Below are 17,360 nucleotides of genomic sequence, written 5' to 3'. Positions count from 1 at the left end.
CTCTCCTCTCTCTGGTCCCTCCTCCTCACCTGAAGTTTAAGAGGTTCCACAGGGAGATAATATCTGAGCTGGAGAAAAAGACTGAAATGGATGTAAAATACATGACAGTAAGTTGTGTGGGTGTGGGTGTGGGTGGGGGTGTGGGTGTGTGTGTGTGGGTGTGTGGCAGCACTCCATCCACCTTCCTCATAAGAACACTGCCAAGTATGTTTTGTCATGTTTTTGTTGCTGGTACATTTTGGGAAGCACACATGAACATGTCTGTAAGTTAAAGGCCTTAGTTTAAAACAATCAATTTATGATAATTGTGATCATCAAAAGGATGAGCAGGTAGATAAGTGGAAAACTCAAGGATATAAGGGTTTTATTTAGATGGATAGATAGATATGTATTGTCCCATGAGGGAGATTTGTTTTCACAGTCGAACATGCACATTGCAATATACACAGACTAACACATCAACAGATTACATAAAGACAGGTATATAGACACATAGAAACCACCGCATTTACAATGCTGACACCGGATCTAATTACACTCGTCTGATCCTTGGCAGCCATTCAGTGCTATAATTTTCTGTCATTATGACTGCAGTCATGGCAATTAAGATATGCCCTAATGGGAGTTATTGCTGCACCACACAGAAGAAAAATAAGGTCCTATTTTCCACAGCAACACAAAGTCAAAGTGTTACACCAACTGTGTTGTTGTTTTTTGTTTGTTTTTTTTGTATCGGAATTTGAATCAGTGATGGTTAATGCTCTGATTTTGGTCTGCAGTGCGTTCAAATGTCTACAGTACAGAATCAATTGTCTGCACAGCTGCATAAATGTAGCTGGAAATTTATATAATTTTACACAAACTTTATTTTGTTCGTTATACTTCATATATAATCATGTCAAAGTTATAACTGTCTAATGTTTTTGTGATCAAATGTTTCCATTTTATTTAAACAATTAAGGAACAATTAGACTGGGACAAAGGAAAGCGTCCCAGGATCAAAAAACAACAACACAGAGAGGAAAGACGGGAGACCCAACAAAAACACAACAATAGGAACGGAGCTTGCAGCTCACCAACATTTGCGCTGCGCTCCATTTGTGCGAGCCATTGAGAGCTCTATATATATATATATATATATATATATACGACATCCAAAAAGGAAAGGGTCCATGTACAAATAAACAAGTCATGAGGGGGTTTCCAATGTGTTCCAATTTTCTAAGCAACTGTATGTCCAGCAAATACAGCACATTTGAGAGAGAGAGAGAGAGAGAGAGAGAGAGAGAGAGACTTTTTTTCAAACAAATCTTTCCTCTACTGAATTGAAATTGCAAATCAGTATTATTCAACATGCATTCACATGGATCTTTCCTCTTTTCCAGGCCACATTTAAAAGGTTCCAGATGGAGCACAAGATGAAGCAGGACTCTCTGGAGAGGTCCCAGTCAGATCTGAAGAAGCTGAGGAGAAAAAGCCAAGGCAAGAATGCCAACAAGTACGAGAACAAGGAGAGCGAGGTGAGATGGACAAAGACAGACGGACATGTGACACATCATACACAGATGCTCTTTCTTTGACACACAGACGCAGCAGATATGTTTATAGGTGCATAATTACAAAGACACAGTCATTTATAAACCTTGGCACTTGAGACGCACAATGTTTAAGACAGTGTAACATTAGTTAGTGACAATGGGTAAAGTGTCTGTCTGTGCAGTTGTGCAGCAGAAGACTTTTATATTTTTACTTCTTTTGTCAACACCATGAATACACCTGCATGCAATCCTCTTTTGCACCACCTTGCTCCACTCGCATGATCACAGATAAACATAAACAATTTTCATAAAAAGTGGTGAGGAAAAACTTCTTTTTAGGGAGAAACCTCGGACAGACCCGGGCTTTTGGTAGGCGATGTATGTTGGGGGTGTGCTGAAGAGTGGCAATAATAGTCATAATAAAGATAATGGAACTTTGACTAGAAATAGTTGTTTAGTAGTTGTAGTAGTTCACGGTGTAGCAGGACGTAGCAGGGCATAGGAGGGCATGGAGAAGGACCACGGCAATAGCTGCAACCATGATTTAGGTGCCACCCTAATCCAGGAGGAAAACTGCTGGGTGACAAAAAACATAAGGGCTCCGGGGAATAAGCTCTTCAGAGCTGGGTTAGTAACAAGTCTTTCTGGGACATGGATGCACACAAATGGAAAGGGAAAGGAGAGAGGAGCTCAGGGGTCAAAGGAAGGAAGTCCCCCGGCAGTCTATAACAGCATAATCAAGAGCTTGTGCGAGGCAAACCTGAGCCAGTTCTATAGTAAGTGTTGGTAGGTGTATCTGACTACAATGAAGAGAAGCACAGAAGAGAAGGGGTGCCGTGTTCCACAGGAGAGGAGCCTGATAGCTTAAGACTCTGGCTCCCATTCTACTTTTAGAGACTTTAGGAACCACAAGTAACTCTGCATTGTGGGAGCGCAATGCTCTAGTAGGACAATAAGGTACTATGAGCTACAGCCCGACCGATCCAAGGATTTTTAAGACCGAAACGAATATTTGGTTATTTAAAAATCTGATATGCCGATATATCGGCCGATATATACTGTATTTGAAAAACAAATAATCTAGAAACGCATTCTGGATCAGCTGGAGAGTCTTAAGGGACTTATTTGAGCAACCTGATGGTAAGGAATTACAGTAGTCCAGCCTGTTTCCTTTGCTTCATCTTTTTGGCGGGAGCAACAGAGTCTAAAGTTGTCCGTAGTGAGGCCGTAGCATCATCTAAAAAATTATCAATCTATCAGACTAAAAATAATCGTTGATTTAAATGCTGTTGGAATATCTTCCTTAAATGTAGCTATAGCACTGTCTAGCAGGCATCTAGTATAGAAGCTTTTATCTAATTTTGTATACTCGGGTAGTAAGAAGTAGTAATTCTGCAGAAATACTATTAAATCTTCAATTTTGATGCTACATGCCAGCACAAGGTTGAGTGTGTGTGGTCAAAACAGTGAGTGGGCTTATGCACACTCTGACTGAAACAAATTGAAATTGAATACTAGCGCTATCGTTGACAACGTCCACCTGGATAGTAAAATCACCTACAGTAACTATTCTGCCTGATTTAAGGACTACATGATAAAAACTCAGAACTCAGATAAAAATTCTGAATATGGAGCTTGAGCTCAGTCAACAACAATATGTTGTATGTAGAAGATTAAGAACAAGGCTTTTAACAAAAAAACAAATTATAATTTTGTTGAGGTTTAGGGTTAATAAGAGGTTTGAATCAAAGATGGCTGACTCACAGTTGGCTTCTCAATGGGTGTTGATAAAAGGGTTTTCATTTTTATTTTTGACTCAGAAAAACAAAAATGTCCAGGTCGGCAGGAAGACATCACGAGGGTTAAAAGATGTTGGTGGTTAGCCATAGGCTCCGGTTCAGCACAACTGCTGTAATGTGCACTCCCCTGTTTAGAGCTAGTGCTACGCTTCTTTCTGACAATCACCCACCCGCCCGGCTGCTCGGGGCCTGCAGAAGCCACGGTATGTTGGCCCGCACCAGCTACGGAGCGCTGGCTAGCTACGGCAGCACATGATTTTGATTCCACGGTGCAGAGCTGCAGCAAACTAGCGTCCATGACACGGGAGCATTGGAAGTGAGACAATACGCTTACCGTAAACATCAAACACACGCATGCACAAACGAGCAACTACACAAGGAAGGAGATTTGACCAGTGTTGCTTGATATAAAATACTGTAGAATTTTAACTATTATGGTAGGCCAGCCATCAGGTCATAAACAGAGACCTGGACACTATGGAAATAAATGTGGACAATGTCATTTATAGCAACACTTTGCTTCTATGTCAAACAAAGAAGAAGTATTTATTCATGTGGACAACTGAGACAGTTTGTTTATTGCAGAAATAGCAGAAACGTAAGTGTTCAGTTGAATCCCCAGTCAAGTGAACCAGGTATCTTGGCAAAGTCGTACTTTGTAACATGTCTTTGTCTCACTATTTTCTTGTCCCCCTCTCTATATTCAAATTTACAAAGGCACTGATACTTAAAAAAAGAAACCCTTGGTATGGAAATATGATGAACTCTTTCCCTGTGGCATCTTAGAATTTATAGACGTCCTCCCTTCTGTCTCCTATATTCATCTCTCATGTTGTTCATTCTTTTATTTTCTCTCTCCTCCACGCTCTTTTCCCACTATATTTATATCCTCTTTCACCTTCTTTGTTTCTTCTTTCCATCTCACCTCTCTGCTCTACCCCAACGTCACCGAGTGCTCACTCACTGCTGAGTTCACTTTTCTGACTTAAGGCCAGGTGTTAGGATTTTGAAACCCAACAGACAAAGAGATAGGTCAGAGGTAAGAGATAGGAGCAGATACAAGATACAAAAGACACTTTGAAGCCAAGAAACTGAAGGTCTATAAGCAGAGATGGAAAATAAAAAAATAAAAAACTGTCAATTGATTAAAGGACTCTTCAAAACAAAATGAGTGCAAGTTTTACCCTCTGTACATAAGATAAATAAAGATGAGATCTGTCTCATGTCAAATAGGGGAAAGTGTGATTCATTTTTTTGAAGAAGTTTGTAGTGTGTTTTTCTCTTTGTCTCATCTCTCTGTTGCCACCCCTCGCTCTTTCTCTTTGTGTGTGTGTGTGTGTGTGTGTGTGTGTGTGTGTGTGTGTGTGTGTGTGTGTGTGTGTGTGTGTGTGTGTGTGTGTGTGTGTGTGTGTGTGTGTGTGTGTGTGTGTGTGTGTGTGTTCCTTAATTCTGTTCCATTCAAATTATCTTTATTGGCATGAAATGCCATAGTATTTGTTGCCCAAACAAAACAGAAGAATATATTAAAAACAACTTTAAATGCATGTGACACATTTGGGAGATAATTTAGAGGGCAGTAATGAAGTTTTAATTACCCACGTGGAACATCTCAATGAGCTAAATGAATGCACAATTAATACATATTTCATCTGTTGGAAACACAGTTTCACAGATTAAGCACAAACACCTATCCTCTCAAAGGGAAAGAATTAGGGTTTTTTTATATGTTCAAGGGCATTTATTAAAACCTCTTAGGTAAAATCTGAATAGGAAAATAGCAGTATAGAAGGAAGTTCTTGTTTATTTCTTCACCTAGATGATGAAGAATGTGTGGGATGAAAACCATACTCTTCACGGACTCTATGTCCATGCAGTTGGTCAGTTGTTAACACACACACCAGATATACAACCGAGTCAAATACGTCCTGGATGTTAACAAAGCAAGACTATGCTTTGAATTAGTTTTGAACAACATTACAGGTCATTCAAAATGTTCACTATGTGTCTGTGGTCAACTGTACGACCGTACCTTGAAAACCCAATCTGACTTTGGTGTTACATATCATATTCTATAAAGATACTTTATAATTGTGAGTTAATTATGTTGCAGTACAGCTTGCCGTTAAAGCAGCACGATATAGAATTTTAGTGAGGTCATTGTAAAAAACAAAGGCAGTAATAGAGAAATTAAGGGGTAACAACTGGGTAGTGATGGAAATAAGAGTGCTATTCTATTGCTGTGTGTGTGTGTGTGTGTGTGTGTTTGCTTTAGAAATTTACATCTGCTTGTTTGTTTTACACGCAGCTACAATGATACGCCTGTTATCATAACGTTGGGTGTTGGACGAGATATTAAAAACTCTAAATGGTTGGGTTGATGTTAGGATTTCCTGGTAATATAGCAATGGATTCACATTCAGCCAGACAGACCAAAGGATGATATCACCTCTGAGTTACTTAGCATTGAATGTAGACACAGCTATGCGTAGGTCCTGTTTTTAAAAACCCTCTCTGACTGTTTTTTACAAACGTAATAAAAGCATTGTTTTTGTATGAGTTGTTAGGGCATGTTGACACCCAGAGGAACAGTTATGCAAACATTTTGGTTAATTAATTCAATGGAAATGAAGTATTTTAATTCTTATTTATTTTTGCACTCCATATTAATTTGTTTAAACATTCTCAATCAAGTTAACTAACACCATTTCATGTGCCCTATGTTTCTGGGCGTGGGTTAACACAGTAGATAACAGTGGAGAATTTTTAAATGCAAAAGTATTAACCCACCACAGCTTCCTGGTAATTAAATCGCTCAGCGATTTAAGGCTTAATCAGATGAGGGCGGTTGTAGGAGCTGAATAGAGAGGGTGTGTCTGCCATTGCACCAACAACTGTTGCATGCCGATTCCAGGCACTTGGATGAGGATGACAATATATATATATATATATATATATATAGATATATAGATATATATATATATATATATCTATATATATATGTGTATACATATGTGTAATGTGAGCAAATGGTTAGAAATCATACAAATGTACTGCATGAGCCAAAAATGTAAATCCTATAAATTATTATATACTGGTAACATTAACAAATACTCACAACAGGGTAATAATCCTACATTAATAATACATTACAATGCATATTGATTGCTGTTTTTGTTCCTGAAACAAATCTTCTTGATTCACATCACTCATATTCACATTTACTAGAGTATTGTCTTTATTCTTGTTCAAAAAATGTTATCAAATAAACCAACATATTAAAGATGATTTTTTTTAAACCAAAGCTGAACATTAAATGATATAGGAAAGGCATTTTTACATACATGCACAAGGGCACACGCTAGCCTGAAGATCCTTTAAGTCGCCTTCTGACCTTTTAAGCATCTCAGGCTGTTGGTGTAGATAAGACATCCGCTCCCTACAACTGCCCTGTCTCCTTTTCCTCCTGTTGCTCCATCCTTTTACTTAACAATAAATGCAACCTCATCTGTCAAAACAGTAAACACTTTTCTAATAACGTCTTCCCCCTGCAAGAGAGAGATTAGGATATTCAGAAAGGAATCCCGCTCCTTTCAGATAATTTGCCTTTGCTGGGTTTGTGTATAGATCGCCAGTGAAAGGGACTAGACGGCTGCAATCCGTGTGGTCTGGAAGATAAGACATGATGATCTATTTGAGATGGTAGTTTGTAAGACAGTGGATGACAAGACAAACCAATTGATTTTAATCCAGTTAAATTGGCTTGTTATATTATCATTCTAACATGGTATTATATGTGTGTTTGTTGTCAGTGCCTGGAAACATTGACAAGCCGTCAGATGGACATGCAGTTGTTCATCGCAGACGGCTGTAAGGAGGCTTTGCTGGAGGAGAAGAGACGCTTCTGTTTCCTGGTGGACAAGCACTGCATGTTCTCCTACCAGTTTGCTTCCTTCCATGAGAAGGTACAAGTCACACCTGCCTCTTCATTATCTTAGAATCAAGCTTTTCCTTGACTGAACACTTGACTGCCTTGACTGATCTTTGTTTTAGACTAAATGTGGGGTTGAAATGACAAAGAGAAATCCAAATAGGTAACCAAGATTTGTTTTAACTTTTAAGTACGTCAGATTATACTTCACAGAGAAAAAATTAAAAAAATAAAAACATCAGAACATGTGATTCCTAAACCCACAATTTCAGGGCGCTCTATGCATCGTGTTACCATAGTGATGAAAATGTGTGAGCTGTTTCTACTGATTACTCATGCTTTCTTTTAATATCTCTCTGCTTATGTCCTTCCCTGCTGAACAGGCCAGAGACATGCTGACCGCAAAGCTGAACAGCTGGCAGAACCAGTGCAACGACGCCTCCGAAATGCCCGACAGCGTAATGTCGATGATTGAGGGGCTGCGCACCACCGCTCCCATCACACCTCTGCCTTCTCCCTCCCCGTCACGGCACAGCATGGTATGACGGGAGGGAGAAAGAGACAAATCAAGATGTGTTCTCATGCTACATATGCAATACTTTATCTCTTTTATGTGGTAGAACAAAGTCTCAAAATAGATCACTGGACGATACCTAATGATCACAGGGTGGATTATATGATTTCAGAGGACTTTGCTGGATAGATTGGCAAAATAATGAAGAGAGAAAGTGTTCTTTAAGAAGTGAAGTTGAGATAAATGCCTCCATATGTTATGTTAAGACAAGTATGCATAAATATATTAATACATTTTTATTTTAAAATTTTGATCAAGATCAACTGCATTTATTAAGCATAATGCAGCTTCACATGAATGTATCCCTTATGTTACAATAATAAGATCAAATGCCTCTTGTCTGGATCTGTCACTTTTACTAGATTGTAAACTCATGCATCTTGCTAAATAAGCTTTATAGGTTAATGTTTAGCTTTTGATGAGGCCACTACTGCTAACATTAAACAGTCAAATATAAAAAACAGTACTTGTGTCCCATAAAGGGAGCCAAGAAATAGAAAGTGAACTATAAAACTGCAGCATCTTTGCTTAATTTAGTCATAAAATCTAGTCTGGTATTCTTCAAAACAAAGTCAGGGTGGAAAAAGAAAAGAAAGTGAAACCTTGGTTTAGGTAACTAGTTAAATGTTATTTTACTGCAGTGACCTCAACCAAATTTTCTGCATGTGTGGATCATTGTTTGGGTGACGTCCTCTGAATTGGCAAATGACAGTGTCCACAGTGAAACCGTGTGATGGACGATATTGTGTCAGAATTGTAATTCATTTATATTCAGGCATCTTGCAAGCCAGTGCCTTCTCACCAAATTGATCTATATTGGCATATAGAAATGAGTGTGTTCTATAAAAATTGGTGCGTTTGTATTTGTACCAGTAGCTCTCTCTCTCTCTCTCTCTCTCTCTCTCTCTCTCTCTCACACACACACTCTATCTTTTTGTTTTGGGCACGTGGTGTCCCGAGGCAATATGCATAACAATTATCCAAACTGAATATTTTGAGAAAAAAGTGACTGTGTGTCCACCTGCGGTTGGTTACACAAAATCAATACATTTCACAGAATCTCAATTGATTTGAGGAAGAAAACACTTATCTGTGTTATTAGTTTATATAGAGTATATTTGTCTCTTATAGTGACTTTGATGAAGGTCCGACTACATTTTATGGATGAACAATTCATGAATATAGGTAATTCCAAAGTTTACTTTCTTTTTATCTGCACTGTATACACATGCTAACATTATCATTAATGTTCTCGTAGAACATGTCCGCTCCCCCGGCCCCACTTCTGAAGGCTCAGACCAGTCCTCTGGCTAACATGTTCACCCAGGAGAACAACACCACCAGTGTAACCAGCACTACCAGCAACAGCATAGGTATTATGGCATGGAATATGGCATTGGTTTTCATTTGGCAACTCGTTCTGTGCCACTGTGGCTTTGAGCTTTTGAGAATTTGAGCTTTTATGTGAATGACCTTTGTCTTGCCTAGATCAATAGCATATGCTCCACTTACTGTACGTTGAGTACTTTAGTTTTTGCAGTTTTGTTGCCCTTTCATCACTACACAAATCTATTCCAGGATGAAATAAATGTTTATTATGCATTATTTTTGGTTCATGCCCTAGACTTAGCAATGTAGATCTGTCTGCCGGTTGGTCCACCTCTTTGGTCTACAATCACTGAATGAGTTGTCATGAAATGGCTTATGACCATATACCTGCAAAACTAATGACATTCCCATCAGCCTCTGCTGTTCTTTGCGTTAATTGCTAATTAGCAAAATGTTGCATTGGCTCATAACACTGTGAGCATGTTAGGATGTTGATGTCCTATTCTCTGGCCTATTACTGCATTGTCAACTGTTAATCTTCATCCTCATCTTTTTTCCTCCCTCCCTTCAAGACCACGGGAACAGCGAGGAGAACAATTTTGCCAGGTCTGTGTCTGTTGCAACTGGCCTCAACAATATAGTGAAGAGGCCGCGAATGCGCACCATCTTCCCCCACACTGCCGGCAATAGCAGCACACTGCTCAGCTTTGACGAGGGAGACATCATCGCCCTGCTCATCCCTGACGAGAGAGACGGGTGGATGTACGGCGAGCTGGAGAAAAACTCAAAGTGAGTCAAATCATTCGTGTTCTACTGTATATGTTACCAAAGAGTATGATCACACGTCTAATGAAAGGCATTTGCACATGCTGTTCTGTACATAAGGACACAATTACATGTGTGATGAACTACATGTATGTGCACACATTTACAACCAATAAATATCTCAGCTACCCTATATTTTAGGGAACATTAAGAAGACATTTTTTGTGTACATTTACTATAATCACCTACACCTCATCATGGCCTTTATTATCAAACGTTGGACTAAACTGTCCGATCTGGCCAGATGCTCCCTCACCTGATTGTTATGCTGAACATAACATACGCACATACATGCACACATGCGCACACAGCTCTAGGCTTGCCTGAGTGCTGCCTGATCTGGAACACTCACTGATAAGGAAATCAAATCAAAGTGAAGTATGGCCTGAGGCTTAGATGTACGATAGCGGATTGGAGTGAGGCAGAGAGAGAAGTTCAGAGTACCACCTGCTCTCCCTCACAGACAGGCATCAACCAAGCCCACTCTACCCAGGTCTTTGATGTCTAACTTGATTTGATCTGAAGCCTTTGAAAGTGTTTTTGAATTTAAATCATTCATCCGGTTTGATCTTTACCACTATCAATGGAAATTACCTGGCAAATGTGTTTGTAACTGATCAAGGGTGGAAAGGAATCATTTCAGAGTTGCTTTCAAAAGTGTGGCTGCAGCAAGGTTAAACATTGGTCTTGCGACCTCACTGCTGCAAGCAGGGCGAGCTAGAGTGCCTAAAGGCTTAAAAAGTGGACATGATCATGTTTATAACCTCACAGCATCTGACGAGATGTCCTGCATGAGGTTTGGCTTTGATGCATATGGGTCTCTCGCTGGGTTTCCCCTTTTGTCTTATATCAGCCTTGATGGTGTATCCCAGCAGCTCTCCTGGCAGCACCTTGACTGATTCAGATACCCACACATTATTGATGTACTGACGGATGTATATCAGCAAGACAGTAAGCATTAAATTGCACTAGTAATAAATAATACACCGCAGTACCATTAGTGACCATTTGTATTATTATTATCATGGTTACTTTCCATTCCCTACAAACGTTTCACCCCACTACCTTATCATCCAAACAGCCTTGTTAGAGTTTCACTTTCCCAGGAGGAAAGAAGCTGTAGGGCAAAGTGAACATCTCTGGCTATGAGTACTAGTGAGCTGTCCTAGTGCAAGTTGTTTTTAAACACCAAGTTGTTTCAGTAAACCCGTTCAGTGGTCAGCATGTGTTTTCAGTAGAAATCCCTTCACTAAATAAATACAAGCTGTTTCCTAACATGTGTAAGATTGAGTGAGGTGTATTTTCCAGTAGGGTTCTCTTTTATCACAGGTACACTAAGGAAACGTTCATTCTCTAGACTAGATGTGCAAATATTAACATTTATGCACACAGAGTGCTGACTGGCTGCAAACTGATTACGAACAATGTTGTACCATAACGGCACAATGACACGCTGTCCTTGGTCTAAAACGTGTGATAGAAACAAGCTGTTTCTGGTTTTTCTTAAAACACATTTTCATTCCTTTAAATGTGTTTTCAAGCTGAAATAAAACTGTTGGAGCACCTTAATTTAATAAAATCATTTGAGACTAACTTCATCATGTTGTTAATATAGTTTTCACCTCCATCATGAAGTCATTTTTGTGCTATCAGCTATTGATTCCAGAAGTTTGAATCCCTGAATATCTTTCTAACTTTGCTCACGTTTATAAAACTGAGAGCACGGCTTATGGATTATGAATATATTTTTTCTCTCATTGATTTTATTTTAGTCTTTTTAATATATTTAATCTAGTTTTTATATCATGCTGGTCCACAACTATTACTATTGTTATAGCTTTTACATCTACGTTACTACATTTTCATCATGTCTTGCATGTGTTGGTCTCAACTTGTTTGTTTTGGTCTTTTCTGTTGTTTTTACTGTCTATACTTTCTTATTATGGGCTTGTCAGTCATCTGTGAAGCACTTTGAACTGCACTCCCCTGTATGAAAGGTGCTATACATATAAAGTTTGATTGATTTGTTGTTAGGATGACAAACATCCATCAAAATAATCAAAAATGCATACAAAGGGTCCCCTTTAATGATCTAACTTTTCAAGTCAGAGGCTTCCATTTATTAGGGTGCATGTCATGTGATGAATTTCAGCTTTCTGCTACTATAGCTTCCTAGGCTACCTTTCTCTGTCTCTTTAGGTCAAGAGATGGGGGCAGAGGGCAGAGCTCTTTGCTAATGATCTAAAGAGGCTTTCAAATTGCTGTGCAGTGAGAGCTGAAAGGCCGGCTGGCAGCAGGATAGACCTAAGATGTTATCATCCCTAACTTAGCATCTATTGCTTTGTCTGTGTCTTGCAGGAGGGGCTGGTTCCCTTCATCTTACTGTCGTGCACTCTCCGAGCCTCTCGTGAATAACAACAGGTAAGGAGACTCCACGTTCCAGCCACACACACACACACACACACACACACACACACCAGCTGGTTTCATGTGGCAGCCAACTTAATTGTTGGCAGTTTTTCCTCTAGTTACTCCTCTTCGAGTGATAACCTTTCTAATCCTATGGGGGACTCTGCCATTCCTCAACCTTTGATTCCTGTTGGGCTTAAGTCCCATTCTGTTTTCTATACCCTCAATCGTTTAACCATGTGAAGCCTCTCTTTCAGACTAGGCACCAATTTAAACAACATCTTAAAAACACATTCGTTTAGCTTAGCATACCCAATATATTTTTTACCTTATCCAGGTGCTATTGTGGTTGTATTAATGTTTTCATTAATGTTTTGTAAGATGTCCCTTTGGTGTCTTGAAACCGCCCCAAAAATTGGTACTATTATCATCATTATTATTTCTGTATCAAATATGTACAACACTGTGTTGCGTTACTTGACGTAACGCAATATTTGGGAGGAAGCATTGATAGAAACCAGTGATTCATAGTATATTTTGCTCATATAAATATTGTGTAACCACCAAATCTGTATAATTTGAATTAATCTGAAATTTGACTTTTCACACAAGCTCAGCAAAACATCAGGAAACAGGATGTTTTATGCTGATGAGTAGATTTTGTTGCTGACGTGAGAGAGAGAGAGAGAGAGAGAGAGAGAGAGAGTTCAGAAAGTCGACTCCAGCCGTTTCTTCAAAGAGACTAATCCCTGTTGGATTAATTTATTACATCTTAATGTGCTGCACCTCCTACAGAGAGACTGGCAGCCAACTGCTACAGGAAGTTGAAACTCTAACCAGCGCTGGGGGACACAACAACACACACATTCTTCCTTTCTTTTGTCCTTAAGGAATTTTTCCCGATAACCTTAATTTTAACATCATGCCTGAAAATCTAACATCAACTTTAGAATGAACCATTCTATTAGTAACCCTAAACTAAAAGATACAGCCCTCAAAGATAGAAATACAGGAGCACACAAACATGCCAGGAGACTTATGCAAATAAGTTTAATTTTGCCCACCCCTCCTCTTCCTCCTGCTCCTCTGCAGTGTGTCTGCTGCCCCGTACCGCAGTAAAAGCGTGGTCAACCTCCACCATCAGGACACAGAGACAGACGAGGCAACCATGGTGCTCCCCCCAGAGGACTACTGTGACCTCCCGCATCGCAACGCCATCAAGAACAACACCAGCATCGTCCCCACAAACAACCACAACCACCACTCCCCCACGCCCTCCGCGGTCTCCTCCTCGTCGTCTGATAACACGGTCAGTCCTTGGGTTTGGGAACTGGCTATGTCTGTTTATATCTCACCTGATACTAACTGTATCCACAGCCTTATCTTGACTGCTGATGACTGTGTGTGTGTGTTTGTGTGTGTGTGTGTGTGTGTGTGTGTGTGTGTGTGTGTGTGTGTGTGTGTGTGTGTGTGTGTGTGTGTGTGTGTGTGTGTGTGTGTGTGTGTGTGTGTGTGTGTGTGTGTGTGTGTGTGTGTGTGTCAGATGAGCTTTTTATGTCTGCCTTGGAAACAGGACCACACTTTGATACACTTTGTGTCAGCTGACGTACACATTAAAACGTTAGTACTGAGTTTGCTGTAGGTAAAACTTCTATGGCGTAGATATCTCATGAACAAATGCATGTGGGCACACATTGACGAGTAGTTGTTCTAGGTATTTTTGTTTTCTGCTTGCAAAAGCAATACAGATTTAAGGCTTTTTTTACATTAAGAAATCAAAATACTAAATATCAATTTATCAAAGAAATATGAAAGAAGCACACAAAATAAAAAAAATTACAATATTTCCTGACTCAATATGAAGCAAATGTGGTACATAATGTTTGAGAATGGCTCATTTGTTGTATATAAGGACAGAAAAGGTGTTGCTTACTGTTTGTTATATGCGCCAACGGCAAAAGGCACCTTTACTAAGCAGCTTACTTGTATTAAAACCTTCAATCAGGTGGATTGAAAACTTGGGGAGGAGGGTGTTTTATTAAGGCTACTGCCAGATTTACTCCAGGAAACGCTTGTTTTCCAAAATTGAGGTCCTTTTGCTGGACTCGGTTTAACCTCACATGGTAGTAAGGGATGAAGACAGAGGCTGATTATTAGAGCACAGCTGTGAAGAAGATTGCCTTTGTTTTAATAATGCCCGGTGGGCTGATAATGAGTCTCCTGGAGTCTCTTTTCCAGTAAGCGGCAGAGACATTAGGATAGAGACGAGAACATAATGATGAAACTTTCTAAATCTCAGCAGTAGATGTTTTTGAATATGTCCATTATCACAAATGGTAACATAGAATTAGTCTTTTCATATTATTAATATTTTTATTATTTATTATTATTATTATTTCTTCAACCACTTCCACTACCAACTTGACTACAGTCATAACTTTACGGATGTTCTCCCGTTTGCATAGCATGAAGAGCAAGTTGTGTTTTTTCTTTATGAAAGCTTTTGTAGTTTGTCTGTTTTGGAAATATGTAAATGTGGTTTGGCTCTTCAGGGTCAAACACAGCTGCCCTGTCGGCAAGATCACACACACACACTCCGCACTACATTACTCAACATTGCTTTTCTAGTCTACCTGTAGACTTCAGATAAGGTATATTTGATATACTTAAAATGTATAATGTATAAACTGTATTTATATAAATGTATAAATGTATAAAATGTCTTTATTTTGTTCCAAAAGGTTGGTTTCTGTTGAAGTCTATGAGAAAGTGACCCACTTTTCACTTGATTTACTACCTTAGTAAACATTTTCATAATGTTTTTATGGTCCCAATGGCTAGTTTGAAGTCTTCTACTACACAGAGTGAGGTTCATTTTTTGAATTATGGTCTCATTGATTTTAAAATCTGTGATAAAGCAGGGAGTGTTTTAGGGCGTGGCTATGATGTGATTGCCAGTGAAAGTGTGTAACGTGACATAGTGTAAGCAGCTCTTCCCTCACTCCTCCCTCTTGTCTAACATCATTATATCCGCAACCAGGATGGCTGCGCCCGTAACAGCAAACTCGACGACTCATAGCAGAGCTCCACAAACCAAAGGGTGATGTCACATGTGCTCTGTCCACTAATTTGACAGTCAATGTGTAGGAAACGGCCTATTTACACCAAAACATATAACTGGAAAGGAAAAAAAGAAACTACTCACTCTGCTGATGTTTGTGTGTTTGTGTGTGTGTGTGTGTGTGTGTGTGTGTGTGTGTGTGTGTGTGTGTGTGTGTGTGTGTGTGTCGGACTGGGCACCATGGTGGAATACCACTTTGGGGGAACCCGATACCCAGCTTCCCTCTTTGTTGCTCTATCTTCATTCTTTCAGTTTCTCAAGTAATTTGTCTGTTTGTCTCAACATCGGCTAACTTGTCTGTCCATCTTCAATGCATGCCTCTCCATTCCTCTATTTCCATAGAAAATACTGTAAGGGTTCAATTCCACTGAAGTGTATTCTCCATTCATTGTTAGTGACTCATAAAAACTCTTTCAAAACACAGATGTCATAATAGACTTGACATAATAGACGGTTAGAGTGTAAAACATGTAATCTGATTTATGTTCAGCTCAGTGTATGAGGGTGGCTGAGGCTGTGTGTTGGTGTGTGCACGTTTGTGCACACGCTTTTCAGTATGATGAGCAGGCTTCTCAGGTGATAAACTGAATTAATGTGGCCACTAGGTAAAGCGTGTTTGCTCTACTCTGATACTAGGAGAAAGTCCTCTATTACTGAATGTTTGTTTGTCAGACAAGGAAATGTGAGAAAAGCAGAGGAAGGGAGGAAGGGGAGAGGAGCCTGTACGGCAAAAAAAAAATGCACACTTACCGGTTCTGAGCTTTTCGTGAAAAAAACTTACAGGAATGATATAATATATTTAGAGGATGGAAACAAACAGAGATAGAGACTGACAGGAGAGATTGAGATCTACAGAGAATTTTAAAGATTGGTTTGACCTTTATGCTGAGTATCAGTGAAAGGCAAGTAAAAATAAACCTGTTAGTGTTGATACTCAAAGTTTAACCAAGCAGAACAGACAGTGGTGAAGACATTCTTGGTTCCCTGGCTGAGCTGTGAATTAGCATGTTCACCCTACAAGTGTTTAAACTGCAGTCATTATTCGACAAAGGTAGAGAAACACACTTTGATTAGATTTGTCCTTTACCAGCCACCATTGTTGCTGCGTGATTTGTAATCCGAACATCTGTAAGAAGGGGACAGATGTAAAACTCTCTAGGCATGTGGGGAATAAGTGGTCACAGTGAGAAGGACTGTGCCAAGACTGAAACACTGGACAGACTGCGGTTACTCCTGAGCTGGATATTAGAGCTCTACACATACGGTGCTGGGTCACTCTAGCCAATCCTGACCTCTTGTGGAAGATCTGCAGTACTGCAGGTTAAGAACTGGATAAAGGGCCAGCTGTCAGGAAGATCAATAATTTATCTTCATTACTTGACAGTGACAAATATTAAACAAAGCTGTATCCAAAATCACTCCCTAATTTACTCATTTACTACCTATAAAATAAATAGACTCTGTTATATTCTATATTGGAGTAAATTGAGATTGTGGACATTTATGATTCATTGCCATTTTGTAGAAGCATTCACATATTTTTCCAACTTCAAATAAAAGTCACTGAATTCAGTGCAACTAAATAGTATGTACAACAGAAAAGAAGGAACTATGTACTACTGTTGATGTGTGTGTGTGAGAGTGAAAGGAAAATTGTTACTTAGAATTCCTTATAAACTTTTGTAATTAAAGTGCAATTGTTTAGCGTCTTGAACAAAATCCTAATCTTGGATGTTGAAATCTGCCCTACACCTTGTCTGTGTTCAGCTTCAGTGGAACTGACTTTGGCTTGTCATAAGAAAACCTTTTAATGATTATGAAACAGACTTGAATTTCC

At 39.3% G+C, this 17,360-nt stretch overlaps 1 protein-coding gene across 2 annotated transcripts in view; it reads left to right on the top strand.

Moving 5' to 3' along the window:
* The window catches only part of baiap2l1b (BAR/IMD domain containing adaptor protein 2 like 1b), a 28,646-nt gene that overhangs the window by 9,913 nt on the left and 1,373 nt on the right, over positions 1-17,360 (top strand). For both annotated transcript variants that reach the window (XM_034894228.1, XM_034894227.1), the window contains 8 exons: positions 36-107; positions 1,386-1,520; positions 7,147-7,299; positions 7,649-7,804; positions 9,098-9,212; positions 9,741-9,957; positions 12,352-12,414; positions 13,495-13,711. In XM_034894228.1, coding sequence (XP_034750119.1) covers positions 36-107; positions 1,386-1,520; positions 7,147-7,299; positions 7,649-7,804; positions 9,098-9,212; positions 9,741-9,957; positions 12,352-12,414; positions 13,495-13,711 — 1,128 coding nt within the window. The remainder of the gene's footprint in view (positions 1-35; positions 108-1,385; positions 1,521-7,146; positions 7,300-7,648; positions 7,805-9,097; positions 9,213-9,740; positions 9,958-12,351; positions 12,415-13,494; positions 13,712-17,360) is intronic.

This window comes from Etheostoma cragini, chromosome 15 (assembly GCF_013103735.1).
Source record: "Etheostoma cragini isolate CJK2018 chromosome 15, CSU_Ecrag_1.0, whole genome shotgun sequence".
Taxonomy (NCBI): domain Eukaryota; kingdom Metazoa; phylum Chordata; class Actinopteri; order Perciformes; family Percidae; genus Etheostoma; species Etheostoma cragini.
The sequence above is the reverse complement of the archived record's forward strand: the minus strand, read 5'-3'. Positions and strand labels throughout refer to the sequence as shown.